We start from the raw sequence: 12,312 nt of genomic DNA, 5'->3' as shown, positions 1-12,312 counted from the left end.
AGAGAGCAGAAGAGGAGAATTTGAGTTCTAAAACGATGTGCTTACTGATGTTGTGAATGCAGTTTTTTTACTTAGAAGAAAGATCCACAACACATTGGCAAACTCCATTTCCCCCCTAAGCCTTTGAAACTGATAAGTTGTGACAAACATTCCTGTGAACCATATTCCTAATGTGTTTGTTTATCAGTCATTAATTCCCACTATAGCATGTCTCTTTTATTATTGTTTGTCTCAATTTAATAGGTTGAACTTTATAGCTAAAACGGGCTCCACCTTTGTTTATTTTCTCCTGGTAGTAAGAGCTATACAAGAAAAATCTCAGAAGTAGAGATCCAACAAGATGAGCAATGATGGCCTGGGATCCTCGTCCACTTTGAATGCTTCGTTGGAAGATATTGGAGCAGAAGATGAAACTGACCTAACTCCCCAGGATGGTTTTGAAAATGAATTATCACCATATCGTATAGCAGACATTCTTATCCCCATTTTACTTATCTCCATTTTACTTATTAGCATTTTTGGAATCATTGGGAATGGAACTGTCATCTGGTTTCTTGGCTTTTGCATGAAGAGGAATCCTTTCACCACCTTCATCCTGCATCTGGCTGCGGCTGACCTTGGGGCTCTCATATGCTTATTTGCTTTTTCCATTATATATCTTCTGGAGTCATTCTTAACTCCCTACATGCATTGGATTGTCACAGTGGTTTCCATTCTTTTTTTCTTCATGTACAACACTGGTCAATATCTGCTGACAGCTATTAGCATGGACAGGTGTGTTTCTGTCGTCTTCCCACTTTGGCATCGATGCCACCGACCACCACACTTTTCCACCCTTGTGTGTGCCACAATATGGATCATTTCTTTCCTGTTCATTGCAATCAACTTGATTGTTGCTATTTTTATTGTTCTACGGTATACACTTTTATTCCACTTTCTACTGAATGCTATACTTTGCCTCCCACTCATGACTGTTTCCACTCTGGTCCTGTTTACAAAAGTTTACTTCAGATCACAACAGAGAAAGAAGGGAAAAGCTGTAACAGCCATCCTACTTGCCCTCCTCTTCTTCCTCTTCTTAGATTTTCCATTATCTTGCATTTCATTAATCAGTTTTTTCCCTCCAGATATAGACTATAAAATGTACTTTGTTGCAATATCTGTTGGGTTATTATGCAGCTGCCTGAATAGCAGTATTAACCCACTGATTTATTTCCTGATTGGGAGAAACAAGAAGGCTCGTTCCAGGGAGAGCATGAAGGTCATACTCCAGAAACTTTTCAAAGAGGAGGAAAACTGCAGAGAGGAACAAGAAGTTTCAGTTCAAACCCGGATGTGAAGACTTCAAAGTAGCTCAGAAAGTGTCATGTTCTATCTCTTGGTGTATTTCTTGGTACTTCTTTTCCTCTGTACTCACTATTTTATTATTTTGAATTCATGTACCCTGTTAATTTTTGTCCTTGTTTCAGCAGTATTGTTAAAAGCCCCTTGGATTGCCCATTAGGCAGGATTAATGCTTTGTATGTTTTAGAAAATGAAATAAAAATAAATGCCGCTTAAACAGTGTAAGTTGAGTGGGATGACTTGCTAAATGGTATAGAAAGCAGACTCATTGCCAAAGGGAATGAAGTAAAGAAATCTTCACATGTAGAGCTCGAATGTTTGAAAAAAAAAAGAAGAAAGTATTTTCCGCAGATTTTTTGAAAAGTGCATGATAGTAAATTCCACCAGTACAATCCCTATTTTCTGTGCTATTTTTCTAGAAAAAGAGGTGCAGAAACTCACCATAAAGGTCTCCTTTGTTCTATTACAATTTAAATGGCACCCATCTGAGAGGTGCCAGAATTGAGTTCCGGAAAGTTCTGGCTGAAAAAGATCGCTGCTTATTATGTGAAGGTAGTGATATAGACATTGTAACTATGTGCATATAGAAATCCACAAAATTCTGCCATCTACAACTTTATAGGGCAATGTGACAATTAGCAGAAGTGATTCATGACATCAATGCTTCACTATCTTTCCCAAAAAGTTCTTTGGGGGAAATACAGAGCATACTGGGGAGGGGGGGGTTCCATAACATGCCTCAATGCACTTTCCACTCAATGCTAGCCGTCAAGCCTATATCCAAAGCTACACTAGACTCTTTTCCATGGTGAAGAACTGAAATCGCCATGGATAGATACTCACCTTGACACATCATTCTGGTCAATACTTATTAAGAAGGCTTGGCATGGGGCATGAGAATAAAGCAGTCAGGTGAAACCATGCAGTCCACTGTGAATTGCAGAGCAAAGAGTCACCTCTGAGCAGGGGGGAAGATGATTGGGCTCCTCTTAAGCTGATTAGCTTTTCACTGGCACAACCTAAGTGACCCACCACAGTGTTCAAAGGCTCTAATGCAATTGAGAGGAAGCAAGATGCTCACATAAAAGGTTAACCAAAAATCAGCATGAGCAAGTAACACTCATCATCAGAATGGCATAAAGCCCTGATGGGTGATAGAGAAAGATTACTGTCTTCAAACCCAGCTCCTGCAGTCTCTGTATCTCTCTGTCTGTCTGTCTGTCTGTCTCTCTCTCTCTCTAAGTGTGTGTGTGCGCGCGTGCACGATTAATGAAAGTAAATCTGATGTTTCAAAAGAGAGGAATTAACTTGCTGTTGGACTGATGCAGAAGGATTGAACCCAAGGATTGAGAACTGGATTTGGTCTGAGGTCCAGAACTTTAATTACCCCCATTATGTTTTGGAATTCTTTTGCATATCATTATTGCATATATACCGTATTTTTCGCTCCATAGGACACACTTTTTCCCTCCTAAAAAGCAAGGGAAAATGTGTGTGCGTCTTATGGAGCGAATGCAGGGGGGAGGCAGGCGGGAAAAGCCCCCAAGAGCCTCACACAAGCTCCGTGTGGCTCTTGCGGGCTTTTTCCCAGGAGGGAGAAGGGACTGACTGGCCTCATCAGTCCCTTCTCCCACCTTGTAGGAAAGCCCCCAGGAGCCACGCACCCTTTAAAGAGCGCGCGGCTCCTGCGGGCTTTTCTATGAGGTGGGAGAAGGGACTGGCGCCGCCAGTTAGTCCCTTCTCCCTCCTCAGGGAAAAGCCCCCAAGAGCGGTGCGCTCTTTAAAGAGTGTGCGGATTCTGCGGGAGGTTGGGAATACTCCCAGAGGTTGTTGGGGCTGGTGGGGGAAGTCTGGGCTTTCCACGCCAGCCCCGATAAGCTCCTGAGCAGCTCTGGGGTAGCCCGCGAAGCCTCCACAGGGCAGCAGCGAGCCTTCATCCCGCTGCCCTCCGGAGATGCTCTTGGGGGCTTTCCCCCGATGAGGGAGGAGGAGAGCCAATCACTGAAGGGCTGCCCTTCTCCCTACTCGGGAAAAAGCCCCCAAAAGCCACACACACACTCCACGCGGCTTGTGAAAGGGAGCGCTGAGCAGAGCCTGGGATGCATCCTGGCTCTGCTCAGCACTCCCTTTAAATATATTCTTTTCTTGAAACCCCCCCCCCCTAAAAACTAGGTGCACCCTATAGTCCTGCGCGCCCTATGGAGCAAAAAATACGGTAGTTATTTCCCCCCATAATATAAGTTTTGGGTTTGATGCTTTTGTAACTGTCTCATCTCACAGGAAACACCCAACTATCTTCTGCATAAGTTCAAGCAAGATAGCTCTGGTGGCAGATAACAATGTCCTGGCATTTAACGGTCATGAACATGTGCCCAGTAGACCATTCTCATACAGAGTCTTCTATATCACATATCTAAGTCTCATGTCCAGTAATATCAACCTGATACTTCCCATGTTTGGGCTTCTGTATCCAAAACTATACCACCATTGCATAAGAGACATGCTTTGTGTGGCGCTGAGAGGGGCATAAAAACCCCAGAACAACCCGAAAAAAAATTCAGTGGAATGGGATATGGAATGACTGAATGGAAAAAACTAAGAACCAGGTGGAAGGGGGCATGCAGTAAGTCTCTCTCTCTCTCTCTCTCTCTCTCACACACACACACACAGACACACACACACACACAAACACACACACACACACACACACACACACACACACACACAATCCCTTGACCTGGCTAGATTGCAGCCTTATTCAGACTGAGAATTATTTTTTTCCTTGTCGCCAAGATGGAATGAAGAGTGCTTGATATCAATAAATAGAGGCTGTAAAGAACTGGTGCATATGGGATCGGAGAGAAGTGTGCCCACACCCCACCCAAAAAAGCAGATTGGCCTCCCAGACATGTCAAGGTTTTCCCAAGGGGGTTGGAAAATTAAGGCGATTGAGGCCTGCCAGCAGAACATCACGGGGGAGGAGAGTACTGTTGTGTTCAGAAGCTGTTGTGGTCTTCCTTGAAGCATCTGTTTGGCCACTGTGAGACCAGGACAATTGACTGCAAGGGCACCTGACCTGATCTAGCAGGACTCTCTTTTTTGTTCTTCAGATATATTTCTCCACCCCAGCCTAAGTTCTTCCCCAGCAGAACCAATCGCAAACTGATTACTCTCTGAATACACTGGTTAGTCTTTCTGTTAATGGATCAGGTGACACTCTAATCAAGGAAGATATTTCACCCAGATAGGGGCAAAGAGAAGTTGGACCTGCTTACCACTTGCAAACTCTCTCTTCTCAAGAGTGCTTGCTTGGGACACTGAACTTTAGACGGCAAGAATCTCCTCCTGAGTTTGCCAAATGCTATCCTGAGACCCAAGGCACAAAGCAACCAGCTTATCACACGATGCTGGCAAATGGATTACACAGGACCGGATTGACATGGGCAGGATCCTACACATCTTGCTAAGAGCCAGATGAGGCGTCTTAACAATTTCTGCAAATCTTCCGATTACCTGCTTATTCCAGCACGACTTGCTGCTCCCACTCACCATGCCGGAGGGATGCTGAGTCAAAGTTTTTGAGAGCAATGCGAATAGCTACTTTTGGTATCATTCATTAGCAAAGGTAAGAGGGGATCTGTAGCTGAATTTCAATGCTGTGCACCTTTGGCTGATAGATGGGACAAGCTAACTCCCTGGAGTGTTCTTTTAGAAGGATACCGGGTGGATAGCTGCTGAAGATGGCATAAATTTTTGGTTCCCACATTCAGTCAGAGGAGAAAGTACTACGCAGGATAGAGTAATGGTTTGTCTAATACATTCCACATTGTAAAAATCTTGCTGTCTGGCTAATCTATTGTGGTTTTTTTTTCTAATTTTCATATTTCTTAACAATCCCTACTCAACTTGAATTTTATTTATCCACTTTTGTTCAAAATCACATTTTAATAACAATAAAATTACACATGCCTTCCCAATTCATTTCAGAATCACAAGAGCTGTTCAACTCCTTCTCACACTCCTCTTCTCCAACACCCAACCAACCGAAGTCCACGACACAAGAGGTTAGTTTCTGATCTTAAGGCTGAGTCAGAGAGCAGAAGAGGAGAATTTGAGTTCTAAAACGATGTGCTTACTGATGTTGTGAATGCAGATTTTTTACTTAGAGGAAAGACCCACAACACATCGGCAAACTCCATTTTCCCCCTAAGCCTTTGAAACTGATAAGTTGTGACAAATATTCCTGTGAACCATATTCCTAACGTGTTTGTTTATCAGTCATGAATTCCCACTATAGCATGTCTCTTTTATTATTGTTTGTCTCAGTTTAATAGGTTGAGCTTTATAGCTAAAACTGGCTCCACATTTGTTTATTTTCTCCTGGTAGTAAGAGCTATACAAGAAAAATCTCAAAAGTAGAGATCCAGCAAGATGAGCAATGATGGCCTGGGATCCTGGTCCACTTTGAATGCTTCGTTGGAAGATATTGCAGCAGAAGATGAAACTGACCTAACTCCCCAGGATGGTTTTGATAATGAATTATCACCATATCGTATAGCAGACATTCTTATCCCCATTTTACTTATCTCCATTTTACTTATTAGCATTTAGATTAATGAAAGTAAATCTGATGTTTCAAAAGAGAGGAATTAACTTGCTGTTGGACTGATGCAGAAGGATTGAACCCAAGGATTCAGAACTGGATTTGGTCTGAGGCCCAGAACTTTAATTACCCCCATTATGTTTTGGAATTCTTTTGCATATCATTATTGCATATATACCATATTTTTCGCTCCATAGGATACACTTTTTCCCTCCTAAAAAGCAAGGGGAAATGTGTGTGCGTCTTATGGAGTGAATGCAGGGGGGAGGCAGGCAGGAAAAGCCCCCAAGAGCCGCACACAAGCTCCGTGTGGCTCTTGCGGGCTTTTCCCCAGGAGGGAGAAGGGACTGACTGGCCTCATCAGTCCCTTCTCCCACCTTGTAGGAAAGCCCCCAGGAGCCACGCACCCTTTAAAGAGCGCACGGCTCCTGCGGGCTTTTCTATTAGGTGGGAGAAGGGACTGACACAGCCAGTTAGTCCCTTCTCCCTCCTCAGGGAAAAGCCCCCAAGAGCAGTGCGCTCTTTAAAGAGTGTGCGGCTTCTGCGAGAGGTGGGGGGAAAGCCAGTAAAAGCCGTGCCGCCTCTTTAATGAGCGATCAGCTTCTGCCAGTAGAAAAGCCAGTAGAAGCCGCACAGCCCCTTTAAAGAGTGTGCGGATTCTGCAGGAGGTAGGGAATACTCCCAGAGCTCGTTGGGGCTGGTGGGGGAAGTCTGGGCTTTCCACGCCAGCCCCGATAAGCTCCTGAGCAGCTCTGGGGTAGCCCGCGAAGCCTCCACAGGGCAGCAGCGAGCCTTCATCCCGCTGCCCTCTGGAGATGCTCTTGGGGGCTTTCCCCTGAGGAGGGAGGAGGAGAGCCAATCACTGAAGGGCTGCCCTTCTCCCTCCTTGGGAAAAAGCCCCCAAGAGCCACAGACACACTCCACGCGGCTTGTGAAAGGGAGCGCTGAGCAGAGCCTGGGATGCATACAGGCTCTGCTCAGCACTCCCTTTAAATGTTTTTTTTTTCCTTGAAACCCCCCCCCCTAAAAACTAGGTGCGCCCTATAAAGGTAAGGGACAAAAAGGACTGATAATCCCGGGACCAGGGGGAGGGGACGCTGGAAGAAGATTGGATTGTTTTTATTCTCTTTTTTTTTCCTATCGTCAGAAATGTTTTTATGAAAGTTGCAAAAATGTTGAAATGAAATTACTAGGCTCTTGTAAGAATGTTTAAAGAATTAGGTAAAAAGGTAATGGTTATGAGAAGCTGGTATAAATAAGATGTAAATTTTAAGTTTTAAGGTTTAAGATAAGATGAAAATAGAGCAAGGTAATGTATTGACAGAATATTATGAATTATGGAAAGGATTTGCTGTGACAATTATTAATCAAGAGACAAGAGATAGGAGGAGGAGGAGGTCATGGAAAGAAGGTAAAGAAAGTGGAGAATTTGATAAGGATGGTTTTATTTTTTATTTTTCTTCTGTTTTTGTCTTTTTTCTGTAATGGTTTGTCTAATACATTCCACATTGTAAAACTCTTGCTGTCTGGCTGATCTATTGTGGATATTTTTTTTCTAATTTTCATATTTCTTAACAATCCCAATTCAACTAGAGTTTTATTTTATCCACTTTTGTTCAAAATCACATTTTAATAACAATAAAATTACACATGCCTTCCCAATTCATTCCAGAATCACAAGAGCTCTTCAACTCCTTCTCACACTCCTCTTCTCCAACACCCAACCAACCAAAGTTCACGACACAAGAGGTAAGTTTCTGATCTTAAGGCTGAGTCAGAGAGCAGAAGAGGAGAATTTGAGTTCTAAAACGATGTGCTTACTGATGTTGTGAATGCAGTTTTTTTACTCAGAGGAAAGATCCACAACACATTGGCAAATTCCATTTCCCCCCTAAGCCTTTGAAACTGAAAAGTTGTGACAAACTATATTCCTAATGTGTTTGTTGATCCGTCATTAATTCCCACTATAGCATGTCTCTTTTATTATTGTTTGTCTCAGTTTAATAGGTTGAGCTTTATAGCTAAAACGGGCTCCACCTTTGTTTATTTTCTCCTGGTAGTAAGAGCTATACAAGAAAAAGCTCAGAAGTAGGTATCCAGCAAGATGAGCAATGATGGCCCGGGATCCTGGTCCACTTTGAATGCTTCGTTGGAAGATATTGGAGCAGAAAATGGAACTGACCTCCTAACCCCCCAGGATGGTTCTGATCATGGATTGCCACAATATCGTATAGCAGACATTCTTATCCCCATTTTACTTATCTCCATTTTACTTATTAGCATTTTTGGAATCATTGGGAATGGAACTGTCATCTGGTTTCTTGGCTTTTGCATGAAGAGGAATCCTTTCACCACCTTCATCCTGCATCTGGCTGCTGCTGACCTTGGGGCTCTCATATGCTTATTTGCTTTTTCCATTATACATCTTCTGGAGTTATTCTTCATTCCCTATATGCATTTGATTGTATTATTGGGTTCCATTCTTTTTTTCTTCATGTACAACACTGGTCAATATCTGTTAACAGCAATTAGCATGGACAGGTGTGTTTCTGTCGTTTTCCCCCTTTGGCATCGATGCCACCGACCACCACACTTTTCCACCCATGTGTGTGCCACAATATGGATCACTTCTTTCCTGCTCATTGCAATCAACTTGATTGTTGCTCTTTTTACCGTTCCACAGTATACCGCTTTATTCCACTTTCTATTGAATGCTATACTTTGCCTCCCACTCATGACTGTTTCCACTCTGGTCCTGTTTACAAAAGTTTACTTCAGATCACAACAGAGGAAGAAGGGAAAAGCTGTAACAGCCATCCTACTTGCCCTCCTCTTCTTCCTCTTCTTAGCTTTCCCATTTTCCTGCATTTTATTAATCGGTTTTTTCCCTGTAGTTATAGACTCTAAAATGCACTTTGTTTCAATGTCTGTTGGGTTATTATGCAGCTGCCTGAATAGCAGTATTAACCCACTGATTTATTTCCTGATTGGGAGAAACAAGAAGTCTCGATCCAGGGAGAGCATGAAGGTCATACTCCAGAGACTTTTCAAAGAGGAGGAAAACTGCAGAGAGGAGCAAGAAGTTCCAGTTCAAACCCGGATGTGAAGACTTCAAAATAGCTCAGAAAGCTTCATTTTCTATCTCTTGATGTATTTCTTGATATTTGTTTTCCTCTGTACTCACTATTTTATGATTTTGGATTTATTTACTCTGTTAATTTTTGCCTTGTTTCAGTATCGTTAAAAGCCCCTTGCATTGCCCATTTGGCAGGATAAATGTTTTATATGTTTTAGAAAATGAAATAAAAATAAATGCCGCTTTAACAATGTGAGATGAGTGGGATGACTTGCTAAATGGTATATATAGCAGATTCATTGCCAAAGGGAATGAAGTAAAGAAATCTTCACATGTAGAGCTCGAATGTTTGAAGAAAACAGAAGAAAGTATTTCCCCCGGATTTTTTGAAAAAATGCATGATGGAACATTCCACCAGTACAATCCCTATTTTCTGTGCTATTTTTCTAGAAAAAGAGGTGCAGAAATTGACCATAAAGGCCTGCCTTGTTCTCCTATTATAGCCATGGCACCCACCTGAGAGGTGTGGGAATTGAGTTCTGGTGAGTTGCGGCTGAAAAAAAGCCATGCTTATTATATGGATGTTATAAAAATTGTTAAAATCCTGCTATCTACACCTTAATAGGGCAATGTGACAATTAGCAGAAGTGATTCATGACATCAATGTATCTCTATCTTTTCAATAATTTTTTTGAAAAAATCATCAAAGGATACAGTAGGGAGGTGGTTCCATATCATGCCGCAATGCACTTTCCACTCAATGCTAGCCATCAAGCCTATATCCAAAGCTACACTAGACTCCTTTTCATAGTGAAGAACTGAAATCACCATGTATAAAGACTCGCCTTGACACATCATTCTCATTAACACTTATTAAGAAGGATTAGGATGGGGCATGAGAATAAAGCAGTCAGGTGAAACCATGCAGTCCACTCTGCACTGCAGAGCAAAAAGTCCCCTCTGAGCAGGGGAGAAGATGACTGGGCTCCTCTTAAGCTGGTTAGCTTTTCACTGGCACAAGCTAAGAGACCCACCACAATGTGCAAAGGCTCTAATGCAATTGAGAGGATGCAAGCTGCTCACATAAAAAGCTAACCAAAAATCAGCTTGAGCAAGTAACACTCATCATCAAAATGGCACAAAGCACCTGATGGGTGGCAGAGAAAGATTACTGCCTTCCAACCCAGCTCCTACAATCTGTGTGTGTGAGCGCGCGTGTGCTCGCGATTAATGAAAGTACCGTAAATCTAATTATTCAAAAGAGAGGAATTACCTTGCTGTTGGACTGATGCAGAAGGACTGAACCCAAGGATTGATAATTGAATGTGGTCTGAGGTCCAGAACTTTAATTACCCCCATAATGTTTTGGAATTCTTTTACATATCATTATTGTATATATAGTTATTTCCCCCCATAATATAAGTTTTGGGTTTGATGCTTTTGTAACTTGTCTCCTCTCACAGGAAACACCCAACTATCTTCTGCAGAAGTTCAAACAAGATAGCGCTGGTGGCAGATAACAATGTCCTGGCATTTAACGGTCATGAACATGTGCCCAGTAGACCATTCTCATACAGAGTCTACTATATCACATATCTAAGTCTCATGTGCAGCAATATCAAGTTGATACTTCCCATGTTTGGGCTTCTGTATCCAAAACTATACCACCATTGCATAAGAGGCATGCTTTGTGTAGCGCTGAGAGGGGCATAAAAACCCCAGAACAACCCAAAGAAAATTCACTGGAATGGGATATGGAATGATTAAATGGAAAAAAACTAAAAACCAGGTGGAAGGAGGCATTCTGTAGCTCTCTCTCTCCCTCCCCCCCCCCTCTCTCTCTCACACACACACAGAGAGAGAGAGACATTAGCATGGACAGGTGTGTATCTGCCATTTTCCCCCTTTGGCATCAATGCCACAGACCACCACACTTTTCCAGCCTTGTGTGTGCCTTAATATGGATCATTGCTTTCCTGCTTATTGTAATCTTCATGATTCTTTTTATTTTTAGAGTTACAACAAATCCCCTTTTCTACCTGCTTCTAATGAATGCTATACTCATGACTGTTTCCACTCTGGTCCTGTTTATAAAAGTTTACTTTAGATCACAACAAAGGAAGAAGGGGAAAGCTTTAACAGCCATCCTACTTGCCCTCCTCTTCTTCCTCTTATTAGGTTTCCCATTTACTTGCATTTCATTAATCCATTTTTCCAGTAAAGATGGAAATGATACTGAAATATTTCTTGGGCTCTTATGCAGCTGCCTAAACAGCAGTGTTAACCCTTTGATTTATTTCCTGGTTGGAAGAAAGAAACATAGTCGGTCAAGGGAGAGTTTGAAAGTAATAATCCAAAGGGTTTTCAAGGAGGAGGAAGGTGGGAGAAAGAAGAGAGATATTCAGGTCCAATCCTGAATCTGATGACTTAAAAAAAAATCAACCCATGAAAAAGACTATGAACTAAAAGTGGAGACTACAGGTTACCTTTCCATGTTTATCTGTTTGCTTTGTAACACAAAGGCTTTAATAAAAAACTGATTGAGTTTTCCTCCAAAAAACACCTCATTTTCTATCTCTTCTTATATCTCTTGGTACTTCTGCTTTGAACAGAAATTGGGCTCTGGCAGCGAGGCGGCAGCAGGAGGCCCCATTAGCTAAAGTGGTGCTTCAGGTTAAGAACAGTTTCAGGTTACGTACGGACCTCCGGAACGAATTAAGTACTTAACCCGAGGTACCACTTTACTTTCTTCCTGGCTATTGTTATTATTAAAAAATAATATCTGCCATAGCAGCTCATGCAGAGATGGTTGTGGGGCTCTCTGACTGAAAGTCAAGCATTTTGCTAATTAGAAATTGCCAGTGGGCCATACTCCATAAGGTAGGAGAGTGGAGAAAATAAATGTCAACAATAAGGTATTTGTGCTGGGAAACATCCTGGAAATCCTGTGACGAGAATTGGGGATTGGTGTCAGAAGGTCTGAATGGTGAGGAAGGGGAATGATTCTGACACCAGAATGTTGGATAGATAGGACAGCCAAGCAAATTCAGAGCTGAGCAGTTCACCCTTCCCCATGTGAGAGATGGACACAGAGAGTGTGAAGTGAGGAAGCAGAGCTGAGTAGAAAGTTATTTGTCGTAAGCCCTCCCACCTCTCCTCCACTTCCCACTGATCCTGCTGCTATAGTACAACAAACAGATATCAAACACAAGGCACATCGTAAGAAGAAAACACATCATAAAAGCAAGCTGAAGAGTTGGCCTTTGTGGAGGGCTTGTCTTTATGAATG

At 42.4% G+C, this 12,312-nt stretch overlaps 3 protein-coding genes across 3 annotated transcripts; all 3 read left to right on the top strand.

The window, feature by feature from the left end:
- Positions 1-328: 328 nt before the first annotated feature.
- On the top strand, positions 329-1,550 carry LOC310713136 (proto-oncogene Mas-like). The gene has a single exon (XM_083516948.1). The coding sequence runs from the start codon at positions 341-343 to the stop codon at positions 1,337-1,339; it is 999 nt and encodes a 332-aa protein (XP_083373074.1). The 5' UTR covers positions 329-340; the 3' UTR covers positions 1,340-1,550.
- Positions 1,551-3,917: 2,367 nt separating this feature from the next.
- LOC310713186 (proto-oncogene Mas-like) lies at positions 3,918-11,493 on the top strand. Its single transcript, XM_083517053.1, has 2 exons — positions 3,918-3,950; positions 10,813-11,493. Exons 1-2 carry the CDS (start codon positions 3,922-3,924, stop codon positions 11,438-11,440), a joined length of 657 nt encoding a protein of 218 aa, XP_083373179.1. The 5' UTR covers positions 3,918-3,921; the 3' UTR covers positions 11,441-11,493.
- Positions 8,052-9,070, top strand: LOC310713132 (proto-oncogene Mas-like; the record flags this gene model as incomplete). Its single annotated transcript, XM_083516944.1, has 1 exon — positions 8,052-9,070. One exon carries the CDS (start codon positions 8,052-8,054, stop codon positions 9,051-9,053), a length of 1,002 nt encoding a protein of 333 aa, XP_083373070.1. The 3' UTR covers positions 9,054-9,070.
- Positions 11,494-12,312: the final 819 nt, after the last annotated feature.

Source organism: Podarcis liolepis (assembly GCF_965112155.1).
Source record: "Podarcis liolepis genome assembly, chromosome: 8".
Taxonomy (NCBI): domain Eukaryota; kingdom Metazoa; phylum Chordata; class Lepidosauria; order Squamata; family Lacertidae; genus Podarcis; species Podarcis liolepis.
Note: the sequence above shows the minus strand (reverse complement) of the source record. Positions and strands in the feature narration are given on the sequence as shown.